At 49.5% G+C, this 23,551-nt stretch overlaps 2 protein-coding genes and 1 long non-coding RNA gene across 6 annotated transcripts; 1 reads left to right on the top strand and 2 right to left on the bottom strand.

The window, feature by feature from the left end:
- Positions 1–5,418: 5,418 nt before the first annotated feature.
- On the bottom strand, positions 5,419–15,341 carry ALAD (aminolevulinate dehydratase). Of its 4 annotated transcripts, XM_067743591.1 has the most exons (13): positions 11,709–11,805; positions 10,667–10,843; positions 9,804–9,990; positions 8,797–8,847; positions 8,234–8,330; positions 7,728–7,863; positions 7,537–7,620; positions 7,348–7,436; positions 7,073–7,128; positions 6,898–6,985; positions 6,723–6,809; positions 6,220–6,349; positions 5,419–5,571 (listed from the first exon to the last, which is right to left on the bottom strand). In XM_067743591.1, the coding sequence occupies exons 2-13, from the start codon at positions 10,710–10,712 to the stop codon at positions 5,513–5,515; spliced, it is 1,110 nt and encodes a 369-aa protein (XP_067599692.1). In that variant the 5' UTR covers positions 10,713–10,843; positions 11,709–11,805; the 3' UTR covers positions 5,419–5,512. The 4 variants fall into 4 exon arrangements, with proteins under 4 accessions (XP_067599692.1, XP_067599693.1, XP_067599694.1 ...); XM_067743592.1 differs by lacking the exons at positions 10,667–10,843; positions 11,709–11,805 and adding an exon at positions 15,174–15,341; XM_067743593.1 differs by lacking the exons at positions 10,667–10,843; positions 11,709–11,805 and adding an exon at positions 15,178–15,341.
- A 108-nt stretch (positions 15,342–15,449) lies between these two features.
- Positions 15,450–20,580, top strand: LOC137227537 (uncharacterized). Its single transcript, XR_010944891.1, has 3 exons — positions 15,450–15,525; positions 16,555–16,648; positions 17,822–20,580. It is a non-coding gene; the product is annotated as an uncharacterized lncRNA (long non-coding RNA).
- A 262-nt stretch (positions 20,581–20,842) lies between these two features.
- POLE3 (DNA polymerase epsilon 3, accessory subunit) lies at positions 20,843–23,551 on the bottom strand. Its single transcript, XM_067743594.1, has 4 exons — positions 23,348–23,551; positions 23,162–23,247; positions 22,690–22,808; positions 20,843–22,417 (listed from the first exon to the last, which is right to left on the bottom strand). Exons 1-4 carry the CDS (start codon positions 23,411–23,413, stop codon positions 22,245–22,247), a joined length of 444 nt encoding a protein of 147 aa, XP_067599695.1. The 5' UTR covers positions 23,414–23,551; the 3' UTR covers positions 20,843–22,244.

Here is a 23,551-nt window from a genome sequence, read left to right as displayed (position 1 = left end):
ATGAATATATCCTTGTTAGATAAAATACATGAATATAAAAATGCACTTCAAGCTAAGGTAATACATAAAAGGAGAAAGTCCCTCTAAAAGCAATCCCTCACCTCTACCCCTTGCAATCCCTCCCTGACTTTTGAGCACTGGACTTGGAGTTAGGAGACCTATATCCAACCTTGATCTGCCACTGACTTGTGTGAATTTGGACAAGTCCCCTTTCTGAGTCTGTCTCTCATCTATAGAATTAGAGTGGTTACTTAGTAACCTAAGTGGTTACTTAGGTTACTAAGGATCTCTTTACTTTGATAGTCTGAGCACTGTTTCCGTGATTACAAGAAACTCCATGTGTTGGGAATGGCCATTTGCCTGCATATCCATTCTCTCCATCTTCCTTAGTAATTGAACCCCTGAGTTTTAGCTGAGTACAGGGCTGCCCCACCAGGCTCTGTTTTCCAGCCTCCCTTACACAACTAGGTGTGACCCTGTGACTAAGTTCAGACAAGGGCAGAATGGTGTGTACAACTTTCAGGTTGGGCCCTTGTAAAGAAGCGTCATGCCCTCCATTTGCCCTTCTCCTCTTTCACCTGACTGAAAAGAGGACCTGATGGTGGGAACTGGACCCACCATCTATGATCACGAGATAGAAGCGGAGATGTGTTGAGGATGACAGAACGAGGCAGGAGCCGTGACCCACCACCCCATATAGCTGACATAGCCTGGACTACTTAGGGAGAAACGTATTTCCATCTTAAGTTACCGTTATTTTGGCTTTTGTTATAATTACACTTGAATCCTGAGTAAGACAGGGTGACGGGGGAATGACTTTAAATTGGGTGTCAGGGCAGGTTTCTTTGAGGACGTGACACTTAAACCAAGATTTTAACAATGAAAAGGAAACGGCCATACAGATTTTGGGGAAAGCATTCCTGGCAAAGGGGACGACCACAGGTGCAAAAGCTCTGAGGTCCCACCGGCCTTCCGTGTAAGGAGGGAGACCTTGTCAATCATGGTGCCACATCTCCCATTCCATTGTTTATAGGGCCTGAACGGAGAGGCTGGTTATGTGACCTGAGCAGAACCAATCAGAGACCTCCAGAGATTTGCTATGTGAATAATGGGATAGAAAGGATCTTTCTCTGGGATTAAGGACCATCTAAGGATCATGTTGCTGTTAAGTGGCAAAAGCCCATTTTAGAATAAAGCCAAGCTGAGGCAAACACATCTGAGAGCTAGGAAGGGACAGAGGTCTCCATGAGAGCCTTTGACCCTAGATCCAGCTACACTTGACCTTATTACAGCCCAATTATAGAAACCAATTACTTCCTTTTTTGTTACTGAATTAAGTTTCTGTCACTGGCAACCAAGAGTACCCAGAACAATGCAGAATATAGGGTGTTATAAGTCACAGGCCCTGATATGTGGAATTGGCCGGCAGAGTCCACATGGGGCATATAATAGGTCAGGACGCCCCCTTCCCTAGTTGGGAAATTGGTAGTAAAATGTTTGGTTAAAATGCCTGTTGTTTTGGGGGACCCTCAACCATAGGCCCTCTGAGGTAGTTTTAGGGACCTTTTTTTTTTTTAAATAAATTTATTTATTTATTTTTGGCTGCTCTGGGTCTTCGTTGCTGCGCACGGGCTTTCTCTAGTTGCGGCAAGAGGGGGCTACTCTTCGTTGCGGTGCGCGGGCTACTCATTGCGGTGGCTTCTCTTGTTGCGGAGCATGGGCTCTAGGGCACGTGGGCTTCAGTGGTTGTGGCACGCGGGCTCAGTAGTTGTGGCTCAAGGGCTCTAGAGCACAGGCTCAGTAGTTGAGGCGCACAGGCTTAGTTGCTCCGCGGCATGTGGGATCTTCCTGGACCAGGGCTCGAACCCGTGTCCCCTGCATTGGCAGGTGGATTCTTAACCACTGCGCCGCCGGGGAAGCCCAGTTTTAGGGATCTTAGAGAAACAAAAAGTGAGGACGATGGAATGTGTCGGCTATTTGTGGTGGCCTTCAGGATGTCCCAGAGACAAGCTACCGTCCGTCTGAGAGGGAAATCTGAGAGGGAAATAAAAAAATCAAATCTTGTTGAGAGAGGCCCTTAATGCTCACCAGATGCCTGGAAATCTGAGAATAAAATGCCTTGTTGATTGTTAAAAACTGAGTTCTCTGCCCAAAGATAAAATTACGACTAGCAAGAAGAAGGCACACAGCAGGAGACGGGGACTGTGGAGGAGCCAGGCCCCGCAGGACCACCCAGATCCCTCCAGCTGCCTGCCTGGTCATTACTGCCTTTGTAGACAAAGCATAGAGGGGTGGGGGTGGAGCAGACAGTAGGCTGGTACCTCAGGTGCCGAGTCCTGACTCCAGAGGGTGCCACTCACATAGACCATGATGCCTGAAGGCAACCCCACTACTGGAACTACTAATAGCATAATGTTAGGGCCATAATTTTGTTAGTTTATTAGGAGGTGGTATGGCACAGTGGGTAAGGGTAGAGGCCTTGGAGTTGGGCTATGTGAGTTCAAATCCCAGCTCTGCTGTTTTTGGTGACTGGGGTTCTAGACCCAGTTCTGCCACAAACTTGTTGAGTGGCCTTGGGAGAGTCACATAAACTCTGTCGATAGAGCTTCCTCATTGCAAACCCAAGCTCAATTTAGGATTCCCCTTCCAAGCGTTCCCACCTCAGTAAATGGCCTATCAGCAACCCAGGAGCTCAAGCCAGGTTCGTCCTTGACATCTAAACTACCTTCTAAATCCATTCCCTTCTCCATCCCCACTGTCACCACTCAGTCTAGGCCACATTTCTTATTTGCACTTTGCCACAGTGCTGTCAAAATGCTTTTATAAAATGCAAATCAGGAGCCACTCATTCCCCTGACGAAAGCCTTCAGATGGCTTCCCTTTCTCCGGGAATAATAAGGCTCTCCATCGTCCTTCAGCATGGCTTCTGAACCCCCGCACAGTCTGGCCCTGGTGTCTCTCTGCTCAGTTCAGGCCTCTCTTCCCCACCCTTCCCTGTGTTCCAGCCATGCCAGCCTTCCAGCTCATTTTAGCCCCAGGGTTCCCTCTGCCAGGAATGCCCTTCCCTAAACATGTCTCAGCTTGGTAGCTCATTCTCCAGGTCTAGGTTTAAATATCAGACCCTAGGGGACGTATTTTCTGATCTTCAAACCAGGTCAGGCCAGGTGTGGCCTTCACAGCACCTGTCACATCATTGGTAACAGGTCCGCCTCTTGGTTCTCCTCAGGGAGACTCATCATCACTCCACTCAAAGTTTACCCCTGGGGGCTCTCGACACAGTTATGTGCTCCCTGAGGGCTGTTGGTACCTAAAAGGCAGTGTCTATCTCCCATCTCCATGTGCCTAGAACAGAGCCAGGCCCCCATATGTGCTTGGCAATGATGAATGTAGGATGGCCTTGCAGGATGTTCCCTTCCACACTAACCAGAAATGAGCTCAGGGGCCAGGGGCCAGGAAGCCAAGAAACTAGGGTGGCGGAAGGGTCTGGTGTGGCCCAAGCCCTGAGGCCCATCAATGGCTGATCTCCCATGAATGTTTCGGGCCTCTAGGTGACTCTTCAAGTCCCCAAGGATGAGGACAGAATGAGATCAGATCTTCAGTTAAGTGGGCCACAGCTCTGGGGAAAACTAGCAGGAGTTAGAGGGGAGCTGCTTCTGACTCATATAATTCCAAATTTTGTAACATCCAAACTAACCTTGCTTTGACTCTAGAGATGGGATTCTGTCACTTTGCAGACAGGCAGGTGGACTTACAAACTGGCACCTCCTTAGCTGGGCCTGAATCCTTCACTGGGGGGAAACATTATGTCGCGTCACCCTCAGAATGAATGGAAACCAGCTGCCCAAGCCAGAAACCCATGAAGGCATCTGTTGCCTCCCATTCCCTCCCTCAATCCCCCCAATGTGAAAGCATCAGCAAAATCTTCTTATTCTATCTCCAGAGTGTATTCTGAATATATTCTGCTTCCTTCTCTCTCCACTGCCACCACCCTGGTCCAGGCCACTGTCTTTGCTCCAGGGGGTCACCAAGTCTCCCGACCAGGCTTTTTCTGGCTCACCCCTCCATTTTTTTTTTTTTTGCTGTAAGTGGGCCTCTTACTGTTGTGGCCTCTCCCGTTGCAGAGCACAGGCTCCAGATGCGCAGGCTCAGCGGCCATGGCTCACAGGCCCAGCCGCTCTGCGGCATGTGGGATCTTTCCGGACCGGGGCACGAACCCGTGTCCACTGCATCGGTAGGCGGACTCTCAACCACTGCGCCACGAGGGAGGCCCCTCACCCCTCCATTTTTTTCACAGGAGCAGAATGGGGGAAATTGGAACACCTATAAGTCCTGGTTAAGATCCTTCAGATGGCTTTCTATCAGATGCAAAATAGAACCCAAGTTTCCTACAAGGTGCAGGATCTACCTTTCCAACCTCCAGTCCTGCAGCCCACCTTCCTCTTCCTCATCTGGCTCCCAGCGGCCCTGCCAAGCCCCTCCCACTGCAGGAGCCCGTGCACTCCGTCATTCTCGCAGCTTCTGGTGTCTGCTTCCCTCTGTCCTCTGTAAGGGTCTTTCCTTGTCCCTCAACCTCATGGAGGGCTTCTCAAGTGAGGCCCATCATCTGTTATTCTCTGTCTCAGACCCTTTCTTTCCCTAGAAGCACTATTACAATGTATAACTGCCTCGTCTGTTTTCTTGTTGTTTTCTGTCACCCCTGTTCTCCTTGTATAGATTCCACTCAGAGACAAGCTGAGGTCTGTCCTGCTATACCCCCAGGACCCAGCACTGTGTGTGGGCACAAAGCAGACCTTCTCAAAAAACACCTCTTCAATAAAAATCCTTTTTGGTGGTGGCATCTCCAACCGTCAGGAACTCTCTCTTTGCTTCCGAATTTCGATCCTTAGGCAGCGTTCCTGCTTGTTAATGAATAATTCTTTTCTGCTCGTTAATGAGTAATTCTTCTCTGGGTTTATGGCTCAGAGAACAACAGGAGATCTCAGGCAGCCTGGCAAGCACTGGCCTGTGTGGGAATCGCCTTCCAGTGGAATCGCAGCAAATCTCAACTCTAAACCCAGGGTGTCAATCTAAGCCTCAGTCCCAGTGTGCCCAGCTCTGCTGCCAGAGGCCTCGAGCTTTCCAGAGCTTCTGAGGGTCCAAGATTCAACTGCCCTCCTTTTCCTTTAATGCTCCAAGCCTTTCTCCCAGGCCCCACTGAGCCAATGCCCATGATTCCTGGTGGCTTTCAAGCTGATGCCACCCCTGAGGAAGGAGCTGGAGTGGCAGAGGTGAGCCTCATGGTTGACCCAGGGGAGGGGTAGGGAAGCCTAGGAGAGCCCATGAGGATGTGGCTGTGAGTGGGAAGATGTGGCACTCTGGCAGAAACACCCAGGGCTTCTGGGTGCCTGCCAGCGCGTAAGCAGGAAGCGGGCACGAGCACACAGTTCTTAAAGCATTGTTTACTTTGGTTTTCACTTCTCCAAGGCTCAGGCATTAAAAAGTTCTAGTTCTTGGGTCTTGCACGTTTTCTCCATCACTCCTTCAGCCACTGCAATAGCTGAGGCGTGTAGTAGGTGATGATGACGTCGGCACCTGTGTTGGGAGAGAAGCGGGAAGCAGGGGGAGGGCAGGGCGTCAGCTCGGGGAATACCTTCTGGGAGATGAGGGCCGGGGGTGGGAAGAAGGCTACCATGAAGAGGCACAGCCCACGGGTGTCACAACCTAACACTGAGTTCAGTTCTGGTGAGTCCTAGCTCTGTACGTTGTGTGACCTCGGGGAAGGCATTTTCTCCTTTTGGGCCTCAGTTTGCCAATGTATAAGACCGCACAGTGGGGGAAACAGGTAAGCTGTGAGTTCCCTCCCCACGCTGTATGCTTTACCAACAAAATCAGCTCCCATTTGTGAAGTGACAAGCATACGCCAACTACACGTAGCATCTCATTTAATCCTCCTGACAACCACGCACCAGCTATCTTATCCCTAGTTCATAGACAAGGACACTGAACTTAGAGAAGTGGCTTGGCCAAGGTCTCAAAACCAAAAAATAACAGAGGGCTCTGCGTACTTCACTGTTTCACATTCTCTCCTGCGGTTTCACGTCTCTTCCCCAGCCTGTCTAGATCTCTGGCATTTCCAGGCATGAGACTCCAGGCTGTCTCATGACTTTATTTCCCTATCTGGTCAAAGTGCCTATCAGTCCCTGCGGCACATGTCAAAAACTCCCACCCCTGCTTGCTCACCTGCTCTGCGGAAGGCAGTCATGACCTCCAGTACAGCAACCTTGAGATCAAACGCTCCGGCCTGGGCTCCATGCCACAGCATGGCAAACTCTCCAGAAACGTGGTACACGGCGAGAGGGAGCTCAGGGTGCTGCGGAGAAGCAGCGGGGGGCAGGCAGGTTGAAGTAGGGGTGGGCATGCCTCTGGGAGTATCCCTTCCTCCCTGCTCAATGTGTGACCGTCTTGAGCCCCAAGCCCTGAGTCACTGCTGCTGCCGGCCTGGCCCATCCTCGAGCTGTTAAAGCAGAACTGTTCAAAGGCTCCTGCGAGCCCTGGCGCAGAGGCCCACAGTCGTTCCCGGGTGGGGACAGGGACGGGGGAGGGGGAGGGGGGTTGCTGGGGATTCCTGTTCCTGGGAAGACTGCTCAACTCCGAGATTCTGCAGTCCCTCGATCAAAGGGCCCAGAATCTGTGGACACACTCTCATCTCCCCGAGCCCCCTCTGGCCTCTGCCCTGTGCTCACCTTGTTCTTTACCTCCCGCACGATGTCCAGGTAGGGCATTCCTGGCTTCACCATGAGCATGTCAGCTCCTTCCCGTACATCCCGGTCCTAAGGGATGAGTTACGGTGTGGGCAGTGCCTGGGAGGCGAGGTGACAGGGGGACAGGCTGGGTGGGGCTGGCGCTCTGGTCACTCACCACCGCGCGGAGGGCCAGGCCTCGTGCTCCGGGCGGCAGCTGGTAGCAGCGGCGATCTCCAAAAGCTGGGCTCGACTGAGCTGCGTCCCTGGGGAGCAGAGACACCAGGGTGGGCTCCAGCTTTGGGTTAACGGGTCAGGGATTCAACAGCAGACCCCTGCCCATCCCCACTCACCGGAAAGGTCCATAGAAACAGGAAGCGAATTTGGCACTATAGCTCATCACTGATACCTATGGGCAGATAATAGGGGTCTCGGCTCAGCCAGCCCTCCAGATGTCCCAGGGTGAAGTGACAGGGAGAGAAAGGACCCAGGCCGGAAGGAGAGGTGTGTGTCCTAGTCCCACTGGAGCTCTGGGCCTTGCTTTCTCTGTGTGAGGTGCAGACATGGGGGCAGGTCTGGTCCAGGCTCTTACTTCCTCCCCACGCGCTACCTGTACCCCTGCCCCTACCCTGTTGCCAAATCCATGTGCCATCAGAGCCTCCTTGATGGCTTCCACACGCCCGTCCATCATGTCCGACGGGGCCACCGCCTGGCAGCCTAAAGGGCAGAGGGTGGCCTTCAGAACTCTGGGACCCTCCTATCCACCCTGCCACCTCCCCGACCCAGGGGTGCCCATTTCTGCTGGTGGCTCACTCACCTGCCTTGGCATAGGCCAGCGCCACCTCTGCCAGCCGCTGGCGGCTCTCCTCAGCTTGGAACGACCCATTCTCACTCAGAAGCCCTGCAGGACAGACAGCTGGGTTTGGGGGAGCATCCCGGGCTTTGGCCCGTCTCCACCGCAGTGGGAGTGCTGGTGGCAGCAGGGCTGGTGGAAGGAGGGAAGCTCACCGCAGTGACCGTGGGAGGTGTAGGGGCACAGGCACACATCGCACGCCACCAGGAGGCCGGGGAAGTTCTTGCGCAACAGACGGATGGCTTCGATAGTCGGGGAGTCCTCGGAGTCTGCCGCAGAGCCTCGTTCATCCTAGGGACAGGGGAAGGACAAAGCGGAAGGACAAAATCACATGAAGCCTTTGGAAGCCACAGTGGCCAGCCACCAGGGCACAGCCCCGGCCCTCTCCTTTATCACCACGACAGCCCCTGGACGAGGAGGCATGGGGAGGACCGTTCCCACTTTGCAGAGGGAAACCTGACTTGACCATTCAGAGCTACAGCCCTACTTAGCTTCCTGATCCTACATGGCTGCTGTTTCAAGGGCAGTGGCTGTGTCCGTTCACCGGTGGCCCCAGGGCCAGCACAAGGCTGGAGCGAGGGTGTGATCAGCGTGCAACCTCAGCTTATCCTCACCCAGCCTCCCCCTCCCCTTCCCTCTGACCCCTCCTCTGATTTGTCACCTTGGGAACTCTGCTGGGGACGCCGAAGACTAGGACACAGCGCAGGCCCTCCTCCACCAGGGGCTTCAGCATCTCTTCCAGCCGGTTCACACCATACCTGCATGGAGGGGCTGAAGTGAGGCAGGTCCCAGGCTAGGGTCCCCCCACGCCTCTGGCCTGTGCCTCTGTTAAGAGTCAAGGTGCACATGGCACCAGGAGGGCTCAAGCCTCACAGTACATGGAGGGGCAGGAATGCACCCACCAAACAGATGGGAAAACCGAGGCCCCACGTAGCAGAGCTATGGGATTCAGCTGTGGAAGGCCCCTTCAAGGTTCTGTTATTGACCTCCCATCTGAAGTTCAGCGTTCCTCTGCTATGGCGCCTCTGGTGACAGGTAGCTCATTACTGACCGAGGCTGCCTCTTTTGTTGTGGAACAACTCTGCCCCCCCGAGACAGTCCTTCTGAGCTGAAGTCAGCCTCTCTGGATCTTCTGCCTCCTGGGTCTGCTTCTGCTTCCTGTCACCTCCACCTGTGGAATTGCTCCCTCCATCATAACCCTGCCCTCCCCACTCCGTCTCCTACCTGGCCACTCCTGGGAGGCTGGCGATAGGCTGTTTGTCATCAGGAACATCCCTGCAAGAGCGGGGGATGGGCTATGGATTGGTAGCTGTGGGAAGGGCCAGTGGTGAGGGGGTGACTGGGAGAGATGGTTGGGAAACTCGGAAGGAATATGGAGGTGGAGATGGTGGGAGGAAGATGGGATCCAGTGTCTGGTTCCCCTGCCTGGCCAAGCCCAGGGCCTGAAATAATAATAGGAACAACAAGAATAACAGTGACAACAAGCAACTGTACTCAAAGAACAGTACTCCTAGGAAGGAGTCAAGTGGTTAAGAACTTGGACACTGAGATCAGAAGGTCCTTGCTTGCTATCCCAGCCACTTACTGACTGGGCGACCTTGGCCAAATGGTACTCTTTGAGCCTCAGGGCCTTCACCTGTATCCTGGGTCAATTCATTCATTCATTCAACAAATATTTATTGAGCACTTAATATGTGTCAGGTACTGTTGTAGGCTCTGGCAACACAACAGTGAACAAAACAGACAAAAATCCCTGCCCTCATGGAGATGACATTCTAAGGGATAATATCCGTATTTTTCTCATATGAATACTGTCAGGGTGGAATGAGATAATATACACAGGTGCTTAGCATACTAGTACCTGGGACACAGTAAGCCCTCAATATGTATCAGCTGTGCTATCATGACTGATCATGACTGCCACCTCTGACATGTACACAGTACTTTACAGCCAACAAAACATCGTCTCGGCTTCTGTCTTGTTGCAAAAACTCAGGATGAAAAAGGCAAGGGTTATTTTTATTTTCCAAATGGGAAGACTGTATTCTCTTCAAGGTTTGTTTTTTTCTTAATGGCTGTCCCTAACCCAGCAGGCCACTTCAATACCTTTAGCTCCAAGCTGACAGCCCCACTTTATCCCCGCAACACAGACACCTGCTCTGTTCACGTGCATGCACACACACTCAACCCACCCCCTGCCGATCAGAGACCTGGCTCATTTGCGGACTCACGTGACAAAGATGGGGTAGATGAGGCTGGAGGCACTGAGGCTGGTGGTGGTTGCCTGCCAGGTCCGAAGTAGTGGGTGGAAGTAGCCGCTGTGCAGGACTGACTGGGGCTGCATGGTGGGCAGCGGGGACAGAGGGCAGCCGGGTGGCTGGAACTGAGGGCTCTTGGGGGTCTGCCTCGTGCTCAGCTCTGTGAGGGCGACGAGAGGTGCATGAGACGTGGTCCCTGGCACCGGGAGGTGGTCACATACCCGCAGGCTTTTCCAGATTCCTGCTTCCCCTGCTCTCTACCCCAGTGCTACTCCTAGTGGGGTTCACCAATCCCTGCCGGTGTGCACCAAGATAAATAGGCACTTTCATGAAACTTCAGAAACTTCCAGAGCAAGTTGAATCTAATAATATAAAATCTGGGTTTGTATATTATTTGCTCTCTTTTTTTAAAACAACATGTCTCTATTAATTCATTTTCATTGCATTTTATCAAAGAATCAGTCTAGGATGGACTGGACATTACTATGAGAAGCCCTGATCTAGCCACCACTTAAGCTTTGCCTATTCTATGAACAATGTCCATGGCCATGGCAGAGATTTTAGAAAAGTACAGATAAGCAAAAAGAGAAAAATTTCCTGTAATTCTACCTCTAGGGGAAAACTGTTAACCCCTTGGTACACGGACACACACTAAGAGGATTAAATCGCACCGTGCTGACAGACAGACAGACATGCCTGTGGAGTGGCCACGGAGGCTGCTTTTCCAGCCCGAGAGCCTTCTGCCGCTCCCCAAGCACACTTGGCTGCGTTCCGCTCACCCTCTTTCCCTAGGAGGCTGGTGCTCTTTCCACAACTTCCCCATCCCCAAGTCCTACCAGGTTGTTCACCAGGCGGCCCCTCCTTCCCTCTCCCCTGCAGCATCTCTTCTTGCCCAGATCACAGTCTCTCTTATATACCAGTTCTCTGTGGCCTTATCTTATCTCGTCTCAGTAGGCGGAGCTTCTGCAGGGCAGGGTCCACACTTAGTTCATGTTTGCCTCCTGCACAGCACTCTGCCACACAGTAAATACATTTACCCACATGAAGTACAAGACAATATGCCCTAAATGCCAAATAAGGGGTGTAAGACGGAAGCTGGGGCATTAACGTTTGTTTCTTGAGCACCTACTATGTGCCAGGCCACGCTGGGCACTCGCACACATGATTTCTCATCCAGTTGGCACCGCCGTCCCAGGGGATCGGGCTGACTGAGCGCATCTCGGAGAGGCCGAGCCTACCATGAAGGAACCATGACTTCCAATGTGACTTAGGAGGTCAGAAGCTTGTTGGAAGAAGACAGGACTAGAACTCGGTTTTGCAGGATGAGTGGGCTCGGCTTGGCAGAGGGAAAGGGGAGAATGTTCCCTCCGGAGGGGAAAGAAGGGGCCAGGAGGACGGGCTGTGGACTGCTCTGAGGACTGAAGAGGCAATCGAGGATGTGTGTTTGGAGGGGAGGGGCGGCCAGACCTAGGACGGGGAAGATTTCTGAGCAGGGGGCGGGGCAGGGGCCTGCTCAGAGCCTGGCTTTAGGAAGATAATTCTTGCATCCTGAGCAGAGCTGACTAGAAGCAGAGGAGAACAGAGGCTGTGGGGGCGAGAGGGGTAGGGAGGAGGGGCCATCCTAAGGCGGCCAAGAGGCAGTCTCTTGGGGCGGATGCGCTAGCTTGCTTGACCTGGAGGGCAGCGGAGACAGGGACAGGCAGGAAGAGGGCCGGGGGGGGGGGGGGAGGTGAGCTTGGAGAGAGAGGAGGTGGGGAGCTCCGTTTTAGACGCTTCTTTTTGGAGGTGCCTAACAGCCAAGTAGGGGGAAAACAAAGAGCCACCAATCTCTCCTTGTATGAATGGGACCTCAAGACCCAGAGACGGACAGGGACTTACCCACACTGCACACTCTCTGGGCCTGGTGGGGGTCCTTCAGTACACTGATGATGCCTTCCCCTCCCCCTGTCCTCCAGCCTCCCAGGCCCCTGGGCTCCCTCCCAACTAGCTCAGGGGCCTGTTTCATCTGATCCTCCTCCTTGGCGGGGTTGGGGTTATCAGGAGCCACACAGGAGCCACTCCACCACCACACCCCTGGGCCAGCCACATCATCTGACCCAGGGGCAAGCCAGGCCTCCCCAAAGATGTCCCAACTCCCATATGAGCAATCATTTAGCAGATACAAAGTCCTGAGTGCCCATTTTGTGCAAGATTTTGCTCTTAGGTCTGCCAAGGATTAGCCCAGCTCAGAGAGGTTAAGTCACTTGCCCGAGACCACACAGCTAGTGACTGAGCCAGAATTTGAGTTTGTTGTAGACAATGAGTGCAGGGTTTTACCTACCATACCCCATACTACTGATAAACACTTGATTCAGTAGGCATTGCTCTGCCTATACTATCTCTGCCTTGGAGAGATGGAGGGTATCAGAGAAAAATATACTGAGTGTATGTTGTGTGCTGGGCACTGCCCTAGGTACTTTACACATATATATTATCCCATTTAATTGCAGAGAATTGTTCTAACTTTTAATGATAAGGAGACGGAGGCTCAGAGAGGTTAACTGACTTGCTCAATGTCATTCTAGAGTCACATCATATTTTGAAGGTAGGTCTTTGGGTCTCTAACTCACTTTGCAGAGCACCTTTATAGCAGCAGGCCCCCAGCTTCTGGAATCCAAAGCTGCATTCCACTGGCTTCAAACCCACATCTACTTTAGAAGGCTGAGGAAGCAAATGCCTTCTGCTTATCAGAAGCGAAAGGGCAGGGCTGCCTAGGGGCCTTGCAGTCCAATTCACCCGGAGGAGACTGGGGGTTTGGGGGTGGGGGTTAGAGAGTGGTGAGGGGGAGGCCTTACTAGGGCAGTTCCACTTTTATCTGTTTTTTTTTTTTTTTAATTTTAGGATTCAGAGAGAGATTTGAGAAATGGGTATTAGTGCTGAAAAAAATAAAAAAGTTGAAAATCACCAACCCTGTTTAATCTTTTACATTCTGCTGTGGAAAGTAGGGCGCAGAAAGGAGACAGGAGTTATTTGACATCCACAGCGAGTCAGGTACAAAGCTGGGCTTGACCATGGGTCTCCTGGCTTCTACTCAAGGGCCTGTCACCTGCCCCACAGGTAGTCATTCTGTTACATACGTGCTTAATAAACAAACATCTGTTTTTTTTGTTGTTGTTTGTTTTGCTGTGCCACGTGTCACCTTAGTTCCCCGAACAGGGATCGAACCCGTGCCCGCTGCAGTGGAAGCGTGGAGTCTTAACCACTGGACCGCCAGGGAAGCCCCAATAAACAAAGAACTGTGCAGTAGAACAACACCCCCTGAGCAACAGAGGTGCTTCTCTGTTTGCAGAGCCAAATCCAGGTGGAGGTTTTGCTTTGCCAAAAGTCCCTGAAAAATTGGAAGATGTTCACATACTTGGAAGGGGCACTTCTCCCAAATTAAGGGAGCCCGTAAGCCACAGCTTAAATCCTGTGACACCACACTGAAGACAAGGGTAAGTCACCATGGGATGCAGAACAGCTTAGCTTAACTGGAAGGCTGTAGCAGGCAGTGCAGAAAGAGTAATGTTTCAGGGTCAAACAGTCCCAGGTCTGCTCTGTGCTCTGTGTATGACTTTGGGCAAGGTTGCAGAATCTTCATTTCGTAATCTATGAAATGGGAATGATACTATCAAACTTGCAAAGCTGCAGAGAAGATCAGAGATAGTGAAGAGGTGCATGCCTGGTACAGTAGCCGCTCAGTAAATAGGCAGCTACTTTTACTATCATTAGGAGTAGAAGTGGGCTGACAAGACCTCCTGGAGTGGATCACAGCTGTGTCCTCTGCACCACACCCAGAAGGGAGAACTTTCACTCAAACCTGGATGGGCCACAGGGTCTCCCAGGATATCTGAGGTGGGGTCCTTGCCTTCCAGCAGCTTATGTGGTGAAGGAGAAATAGTCACCATACAGTTGCTACAGTAGAGGGGTGGACTATATGCTATAGGAGGGACCTGTGTCTCTGGGAATCAAGGATGGATGGCTTCATGGAACAGGCAACACTGAGGGATAAGTAAAATTTCAGATTGATTGTGAAAGTATCTCCTTCGTTAGAAGGTAACTTCTCCAACTTGGGAGTAACCTAAGCTGGGCCCTGAGAACTACCACCTGGAGGGGCTGAGAAGAGATGCAGGGCCTGATCCCCCCATGTTGTGCTCCACTGAGGATTCCAGAGGCTGTGGTCTTGGCACAGAGGGTTGTGAGCTGCTGCCAGCGATGGCAGGCTCTGCCACTTGCAGGGGAGGGCCAGCTAGGTAGAAGGTGGCCAGGGCTGAGAAATCCAAACCCCCAGAAGGGCCCAGGACAGCAGCTGTCAGGCAGTTCTGAAAAGGAGCCAACTGGCTACGTGTTTATTCAAACTGCATTTCCTGAATATCTACTCTGGGCCTGCCCCAGTGCTAGGAACAGGGATTAAAGAGAAGGAGACCCAGGCCTTGACTTGGCTTTGAAGAGCCCAAATCTCCTCTGGAGCTAAAGGAGAATCAGCCAGTTCCACAAATTCCTAGAACGTACTGACGAAGAGCTTCCTTAAAGCTTGCTGACTGTATTATTGAAATGATGGTGATACTGGGCTGACATTGGTCCAAGATCCTGCAGGGGGTCAGTGGCAGATCTCGGGGAGGAATCCAGGTCTCCAGCAGAGAAGTCCTCAATGTCCACCATTACCCCTTGATACTTTAAGTATAGATTTCAAAGCTGCTTATCAGTGGAGCTGGGCTCCTGGAGAGCTCCGGGTGAAGGGGGTGAGGGAGGAAAGAGGCAGAACGGTGACTCTGGACATGGCTGCAGTTGGCAGCATGAGGGTTACGGGTGTGGGTTTTGGAGTCTGTAGATGTGGGTTCAAATCCTGTGTCTGTCACCTTCCAGCTGTCTGACCTCAGAATCCTCATCTGGTAAATAAGGACTTGAACAGACCTCAATGGGCTGTTGTTAAGACTGAATGGGCCAATGCATGTAACTTATGTACAATCCTAGCACAGAGCGGCTGTTATTGTTTGCACCTCCCTCCCCCATCCTGCGAGGCACCTCGGGCTCTCCACTGATGGAGACTACCCAAGCGGTCTCCAAGGGAATGGACCCCAGCCAGGAGACTCGGAGCCCAGACCCGGGTCCCCAAGGGCAACGGCCACGCAGAGACCTCAACCCCGCTGCAGCAGAACAATCTACCTCTAAGAGCCTAAATAGGAGTCCCAGAGTGACTCCGTCCCCGGCTGCACCGCCAGCGCTTGTGGATTACAGCAGAGTCTGGGTCTGGGGACACAAGACTTTGATGCCACAGCCCCTGCCTCCAAGTCCGCCATCTCCCCGAGTCCAGTCCCCACTCACCTGCCTCCCTAAGGAATCTGAGACGCCACTCCCGCCAGCACTGCCGCGCGCTCTAGTCTCCCAGGGCCCACGTGGGGGCGGGGCGGCTCTCCCGGAAGCAGCTCCCTCTCTCACAGCCCGCCCCCTACCGCGTGCAGGCCATCCGCCCTGCGGGCACTTGGCCTGAGGTCGGCTCCGGCCGATGCCACGCCCACTGACGTCAGTATGCCTGGCCAATCGGGTTGCCGAAAGGCTGAAGGGCCCGCCCCTCCCTACGCTGAGGTTCGCTCCTGAGCTGCGGAAGTCCCGGGGGAGCCCACTTGGGGGCGCAGGAGCGGCGCGGCAAGGGTTCTGCGTGTGAACCGGCCTCGAGGTTAGAGCCCTGAGGTGTTCTTTATAGCTCCTCTTTTCCCAGCCTAGCGCATACTTGGCACTGGTTGTTTATTGAAAGAATAATTAGATGTCAAGGACATTAAAACAACACCATAGTGCCTAACACAATAACTAAGTCCATTTTTGCGGACTGAGCATTTTAAAGTTGTTGAGTTCAGCACCAGGCTGCCCTCCAAGTTTTCAGAGAAAATTTATTCCAGCGTAATTTCTCAGGGCTTACTCACTCTGTACCATAGTTTGGGAGATGTGATGTGAAAGACATGGGCACTTTGGAAAGGCTCCAAGTCTGATAGGGGCATCAGACCTGTCTATTATGGGTACAATGAGAGATTTGACCAAAAGTCTGGGGGGGAAAGATGGGGCAGGAGGGCTCTGGTGAGGCTTATGGGGCTTGGGTGAACTGGTAGCATTAGATGAGTGAAATAGGGGTCAGGATCAATACCCTAGCAAATTAATTCCTTTCCCCCCCCCCCAAATATTTACTTATTTATTAATTTGGCTGTGCCGGGTCTTAGTTGCTGCACGCGGGATCTTTAGTCGTGGCATGCGGGATCTTTAGTTGTGGCATGTGGGATCTAGTTCCCTGACCAGGGATCGAACCCAGGCCTCTTGCATTGGGAGTGTATTAACTGCTGGACCACCAGGGAAGTCCCAGGAAATCCTTTGTGAAAGTGAGAGGGGGATTATTGAAAAGTCGACTTTGAACTGTGAAGAATGTCAGAGGGTTGTATTACACTTATTCTCAGATTTTATTTCTCAAAATCTGTACCCCAAACCTGTTTTATACCGCCTTATACTCCAAGTCTAAGAGGCAGAGAGGCTTAATGCTAGGAAAATATGACACTGCTTAGTTCCCAGCTGCTAGAGTTCTGATCTGTGTTCCAATAAGGAAGGTGGTGGAAAGAAAGTAATGCTTTTTTGTGCATTAAAGAGTTAGGGACAGTACCATACATTTTACATTCACTTACCTAATTTTGATGACAACTATGTTACTATCCTCATTTTATAGACTGGGAAAATAATTGCCAGGAGATTAATTTGCCCCATGCCACACTGGGATTTCTCTTCATTGCCTGCGAACCATATTCCTTCAACTCACAGAGGTAATTACTATTTATTTTTTTCCCCAGTTTAGATCCCCTGCCCAGCAGGTCTTTCATAACACCTCTCCTGGACTTCCCTGGTGGTCCAGTAGTTAAGACTCCATGCTTCCAATGCAGGGGACATGGGTTCAATCCCTGGGCGGGGAAGTTCCGCATGCTACATGGCATGGCCAAAAACAACAACAACAAAATACCTCTCCTATCTCTGAGTTTATTGATAACTAAAAATAATTAGTACCATTGGATACCTCCAAGATCCCAAACAGGGTGGAAAACTTAAGAATGTTGCTGTTTGGTGTAATCTATTTTTCCCATGTCACTCTTATTCTTGACTGAGAGACCTGTTCCCACTTCTAGCACCCCCCCCTTTAAAATATAATTTTACCTTAATCTGTCACTCTTATCCATAAAAAGTATTGTGAATGCAACGACATGACTCTTAAATGTAACGCTGAGCAAAAGGAGTCAGACACAAGAGAACATATTGTATGAATTCATTTATATGAAGCACAAACCCAGGCAAAATTAACCTGTGCTGGAATTCAAGATAGCGACTACTACTGGGGAGATAGGAAGTGACTGGAAGGGAGATTGAAGGTTCTTCTTAGGGTGCTGGTCATGTTGTTTATTGATCTCAGTGTGACTTTCATGGATATGTTTAATTAATTAATTAATTAAATTTTTTTCTTGGCTGTACCTGTGCTGCTTGTGGGATCTTGGTTCCCCAACCAGGGATTGAACCCGGGCCCTTGGCAGTGAAAGTGTGGAGTCCTAACCTCTGGACCACCAGGGAATTCCTTCATAGATGTCTTTAGTTTGTGAAAATTTATCAACCTCTACTCTTATTTGCACCTTTTAGTACGTATATTCTACTTACTAAGTAAAAAGTAAAAAAAAAAAAAACCCAAACTCCCACTTTATTGAGTGCCTTCCAGGTAGGTACATGGCACTGGGCTAAATGCTTGTGAAGAGCATAAAAAGAACCAGATATTAGTGGTTGCCAGGGGCAAGGGGAGGGAAGCATGGGGAATAACTGCTTGACTGGTATGAGGTTTTATTTTGGGGTGATGAACATGTTTTGGAACTAGATAGACGTGGTGGCTGTGAATGTGCTAAATGCCACCGAGTTGCTCGTTTTAAAATGGTTAATTTTGGGCTTCCCCATTGGTGCAGTGGTTAAGAATCTGCCTGCCAATGCAGGGGACACGGGTTCGACCCCTGGTCCGGGAAGATCCCACATGCCGCGGACCAACTAAGCCCATGCGCCACAAGTACTGAGCCTGCACTCTAGAGCTTACAAGCCACAACTACTGAGCCCGCGTGCCTAGAGCCCGTGCTCCGCAACAAGGGAAGCCATCACAATGAGAAGCCCGCGCACCACAACGAATAGTAGCCCCCGCTCACCACAACTAGAGGAAGCCTGCACGCAGCAACGAAGACCCAATGCAGCCAAAAATAAATAAATAACTTTATTAAAAAAAAGGTTAATTTTATGTTCTGTGAATTTTATCTCAATCAAAAAAGGAAATTGGTTAACCAAATTCAATATGGGTTTTTTCTTAGCTTTGACAAATGTACCATGGTTATGTAAGATTAACATGAGGGCAAATTGGGTGATGGTTATACTCTGCTACTTTTCTGTAAATCTAAAATTGTTCAAAAATAAAGTTTAGTTAACAAAAAAATAGAAGCAAGGCAGTGGACCACTGGAACGGAATCCCAGCTTTTATAAATTAGTGGTAAGTCACTTCTCTCTGATGAGCCTCAATTTCCCATCTGTGAAAACAGGAGATTTTTTTGTAATTTTGCATGGGTAAGGATGGTAATCCTCCCACCCTCCAAATCCAAATCAGAATCTCTAAGCATGAAGGGCTGTGGTTAAAAACAGAGGAGAAACATTACCTTGGCCTAGTAAGGAAACTTCAAAATCCGGATACCACTACAGGATTGAGAGAGGTGTGGTTGGGAAAAACTGGCGGATGACCTCAAAGATTCTTCCCAGTCCTTGAATTCTATAGTTTTAAGTTATAGTCCCCACTCGCAGGAAACATGGTTTTTCTTAGGTAGTCATAGTTTGGTAAGAACTAGGGTTGTGTGGAAGAGTTCTTTGGGGGATTCATTCTTGACTGGAGCCTTATGTTGGGGTAGAAACATGTTACAGAAGGTCAGGTGAGCCCACCTTAAGCAGGCTTTGAATAACAGGCCTAGGTATGGATTTGACTTAACAGAAAGCAGTGAGGGACTGCAACATAGCAATGTTCCAGGAAGATCCACTTGGCAAGCAGTACACAGAGGAAGCTAAGGGAAGCAGAGATGAGGCAGGAAACTGAGCTCAAAGGAAGCCACAGAAGTCCAGATGGGACTTGAGGGCTTGGCTGTGTGGTGCTCATGGGAATTAAGAAACGATATGTTAAAAAAAGAAAAAAAAAGAAACGACATATTTCTAGGGACTTCCCTAGTCATCCAGTGGTTAAGACTCCATGCTACCACTGAAGGGGGCTCAGGTTCAACTGAGATCCCACATGCTGTGCAGCACGGCCAAAAAAGAAAAACCAATATATTTCTAGATATACGCCCCTATGTTCATCGTGGCACAGCATTCTTTACAATAGCCAAGATATGGAAACAACCTAAGTGCCCACCAACGAATGGATAATGAAGATGTGGTGTATATATATAATGGAATACTATTCAGCCATAAAAAAGATGAAACCCTGCCATTTGTGACAACATGAATGGACCTTGAGGTTATTATGCTAAGTGAAATAAGTCCTGTGGAGAATACCGTATAATTTCACTCATATGTGCAACATAAAAAACTAAAACAAAACCCCAACTAAATTAACAAACCAAACCAAACCTACAGAGAACTGAGCAGCAGTTACCAGAGGGGGAGGGGCAAGGAGGAGGGAAAAATGGGTAAAGGGAATCAACAGTATGGTGATGAATGGAAAATAAAATTTTGGTGGGTAGCATGTTGTAGAATATACAGAAGTAGAAACAGAATGTTGTACACAAGAAACCTATGTTATAAATCAATTACGTAAATTAAAAAAATTACACAATTAGAAATGAATATATTAATATAGAATGAGCAAACTGAAGTTAAACTTGAACTATTTTGGTAATCCTTAAATAATATTCTTCTGCTCCAAAAGCAATCAAATACTTGGTAACAGTGCCTATGTCTAGTAGAAGCCACAAAGATTAGTCTTTATCACACAGAGTACAAATGTTATGCTGTGTATGTATCCAGACTTTACATTCTCCTTAGGCTACTATTATGAAAGAAAACAGATCATCTTCGACAAGATTATAAAAATGATTTCTTTCCTATTCTGAAGCTGCTCTGTTAATTCAAAGGGAAATGAAAATATGTATGGAAGAGAAAAACAAAAATAAAAACAAGGCCTTGCTGTGTACATGCCACTGTGCTAAAAGTCTTCTGTTATCTTTCAAAATTCTCCTTTTAAGGTAGGTATTAATACTGCCAATTTAGAGATGAAAAAACTGAAGTTCAGTGTATTTAAAAAAAAAATCATTTGTACAATAACCAACTATGAAGGACTCAGTGTATGCTGTTTTCCCAGAGACATATACTGTGACATTGTAACGAACTTGTAGAAATAGCATCGATATAAATTTCAAGGGAGAAATAAGAAATATATTGAATAGCTTTGTCTTTCATACAAATATAAATGTGAGAGACAGGAAAAAAAAAAGAAGCGATGTTTCTGCTGTGGAGAAGGAAAAAGCCACTGGACCTAATGAGCGTTGGGCTTGTGTATCTATCTGTGAATTATGATTGGAAACAGTTACGTAATCTAGGGGTAATACAGTGTCATAGCTGAAATCATGGAGATATCAGTGGTGTTCCTTCATAGGATTTAAGAGTTAATACTTGAAAGCATTTAAAACAGTGCCAGGAACACAGCAGGGACTCAATAAATGTTTGGAGTTGTTGAGCATCTACCATGTATATGACCAGCAGAGCCATGGGAAGCTCTCACTGTGGCTGAAGAGCAGCAGCGCCCCTGCTTGTTAATGAGCAGCATCTGCTGGTCATCCAAGGTGACGCAGGATCCCATATTTATAAGGGTCTGGCTCAGTCCACACCCCAAGAACTGTACAGAGCATGATCAGTGGTCCTCCCCAAAAGCAAACTTACAAACAAGAAGGATTAAAGAGGAGTCATCACTTTTAACAAGAATTTTTATTTATACAAAGCATTATAATTTTCTCAATATTCTTCACTCATTTATCAACAAACTTTCCACTGTATTCATTTAACAAATTAACAGTGTCACACTACATTTCACTACCTTTCAACCTCCAAGCACTCAACTTAGAGACGAACAAAAAAGTGCTCGAAGCACCAAATGGAAAGAGAAGAAAACTAGGAAAGGTCAACAGAGATACTTCAGAAGCAGTTAAAGGGGATGGCTTAGGGGAGGAATTAGATTCCTGAGCACCATCAGATTTCCCTTATGGTTCAGAGAGGTTTACAAAATCATTTTTAAAAGACATGAGATTAGAACTAGGGAATCAGACGAAACCACACTTTGGGATATTAAGCAGGTCATCCAAGTTCCTGGATTGGGAGAAGTGTGAAAAAGAGGGACAGAGAAAGTGGGAATGGGGAGCAGAGGAGAGGCAGAACAGAGACAGGAGGTGAGAAGCACAGAGGGAGAAAGTTGTGCCTAGAAGAAATAAAGTCTGGAACTTGTCATGAATTGGAATAATGAAAAGCCAAGTCACAAGTCTAGGAGATGGACTACAAGAAGAGAAAGCCTGGAATTTTATACCTTCCAGGAGGTGACAACAAATCCTGAAGCTGTACAGTCGCAGGCAGTGAGGTGCATTTAAGACTAAACCATCTGTTTTACAAGAGTAAGACGCTGGCAACCTTACTTGACTAATTCTACTCTGTTGATTTAAAAGCGTTATGTGCCGAGAACATAGCCACCCAAGCAGGTAACATGCCTATAGGCAATATAGAAGGGGTCCAAGCCAACTGAGTCTGTAGAAACCAAAATTCAGTTAATGTTACTGTCAAGTGAGGAAACAATAGAAAAGATTTCATTGTTCTCTTGAACCCTTATAGTAATTTCCTAAAGCTAAGCCATTCTGATCACCTGAAATAAGCTAGTATTGCCAAATCCTGTACAATCAGATAGGCTGACCATGATCAAACCCCAATTTTTCCTGAGCCTTGGCTGCCTCTGTGATCTGGAACACAGTCGGCAGCATGAAAGTTATTATTACTTTTTTGGGGGGCGGGGAGGGAACTGGGGATCAACAACTGCCTAACTATACGTGTAAGTAAACAAGAGAGATCAAATTGACCAATTAAATTAGCTCTTCAGAATCTCTCTTGCCAAAAAGTCATAACCTTGAGACTGATTAAGCAAAACAGGATTCCGCTACTCAGATGCTCCGAGTCTGGGAAGCGCTGGTTTTGATGATAATTCTGATGATAATTCAGTTTTTATTTCGATCTTCTGCCTAAGACTACTCTGCCCAGCACGAAAATGCTTCACACAAACGTGTACGGCGTTTCAGAGTGGTACCTTCCGAGCTGCGTCTCCCCATCCTCTCAGTTGTCCACTTCCTCCTCTTCATTCTGTTCTTCTTCCTCCAGCCTCTCCTCATCTTCATCGTTGTCCTCATCCCTGCTCTTGTCTTGCTCTTCTGAATCTGTTTTTTTGTCTTTGTCCTTCTTCTTTTGCTCTGAAGCTTCTTTCTTGCCTTTTTGCTCCCTCCTGTAAGCTGTAAGGATGAAGGGGAGGGAGTTAGGAGGCAAGACTGAACCAGACTGCAGCAGCTAACTCCACTGCATAATTGGAAAAGCTGAGGCACAGAAGGAAAAATAACCCACCCAGCACCACAAACAGTTATGCGGTGGTGCCTGCCATCGGAGTCGCATCCAATACTTTGCTTACCGGACTTAAAGGCACCCCAGCTGATAAAGACTTAGGGTCAGGTGAGCAGATCATACAGGATGAACATCTACTTGGATGAGAAAACGAAAGGGTAGTTACCTTCCAGAGCTTCTTTTAACGGGGTCACGAACCGCTGAAACTCCATCTCCTCCATGGCGGAGAGCACATCGCTGGCATTCAGTGTCTTGCGTTTCCCTTTCATCGCGAAGTTGTTGGCACTGAAAGAAGAAAGATTAAGGGCTGTCAGATGCCCTCTTGCCGCGTACGGAGTGGGTGGGAAAAGGAGCACCCAGAAGTGGCACGAGAAAGCCTGCATGCACTGATTTTTGTGACACGGTAAGTCCCTCCCTTACCTGTACAAAAGGGTTAAAGCAAAGTTACTGTTTTCTTATTTTGTTTCAGAGATCGCAAGACCTGGACGAGGGCTCTGAACCTCCCTCCACTGAGGTAGAACATAATTCCTGGGGTTTGCGGCCTCCAGGCCACGAACTCCGAACCAGTGTGTGTGTGTGTGGGGGGTCTCTTTACCCCTTATGCCCAGCTAAGCTCTGGCTAGCTCTGTCCGCCTCACCAGGATGTGGCGTACAGCACGAAGACGCTGGCGGCGCGGGAGATGGCGCTCCGGGCTTCCTTGGAGATGCTGACACCGTCCGGGAGCTGTGAGAAAAGCGCGGGTGAGCAAAGCTACCGGCCCAGGACCTGTTTTCCCCTGCCCGCTCGTCCGCCCCTGGCCCGTCCGCCAGCCGGAGCTGCTCACCGCCTCCTTGATGATCCTGGTGATGACGGCATTGGGCAGGTTTAGGTCCTCGGGCCTCTCCGCCATTGCCGCGGCCGGGGCCCAGGCCTCGGACCTCCTTTTCAGGCAGCTACAGCGTCCGGACTTCCCGCGTCGCCACGGTCTGACCCAACGAGGCTTCCGTCGCGCCCCGCGTGGCCCACACAGTGTCCCACAGTGCCCCGC

Source organism: Pseudorca crassidens, chromosome 7 (assembly GCF_039906515.1).
Source record: "Pseudorca crassidens isolate mPseCra1 chromosome 7, mPseCra1.hap1, whole genome shotgun sequence".
Lineage (NCBI taxonomy): Eukaryota > Metazoa > Chordata > Mammalia > Artiodactyla > Delphinidae > Pseudorca > Pseudorca crassidens.
The sequence above is the reverse complement of the archived record's forward strand: the minus strand, read 5'-3'. Positions and strand labels throughout refer to the sequence as shown.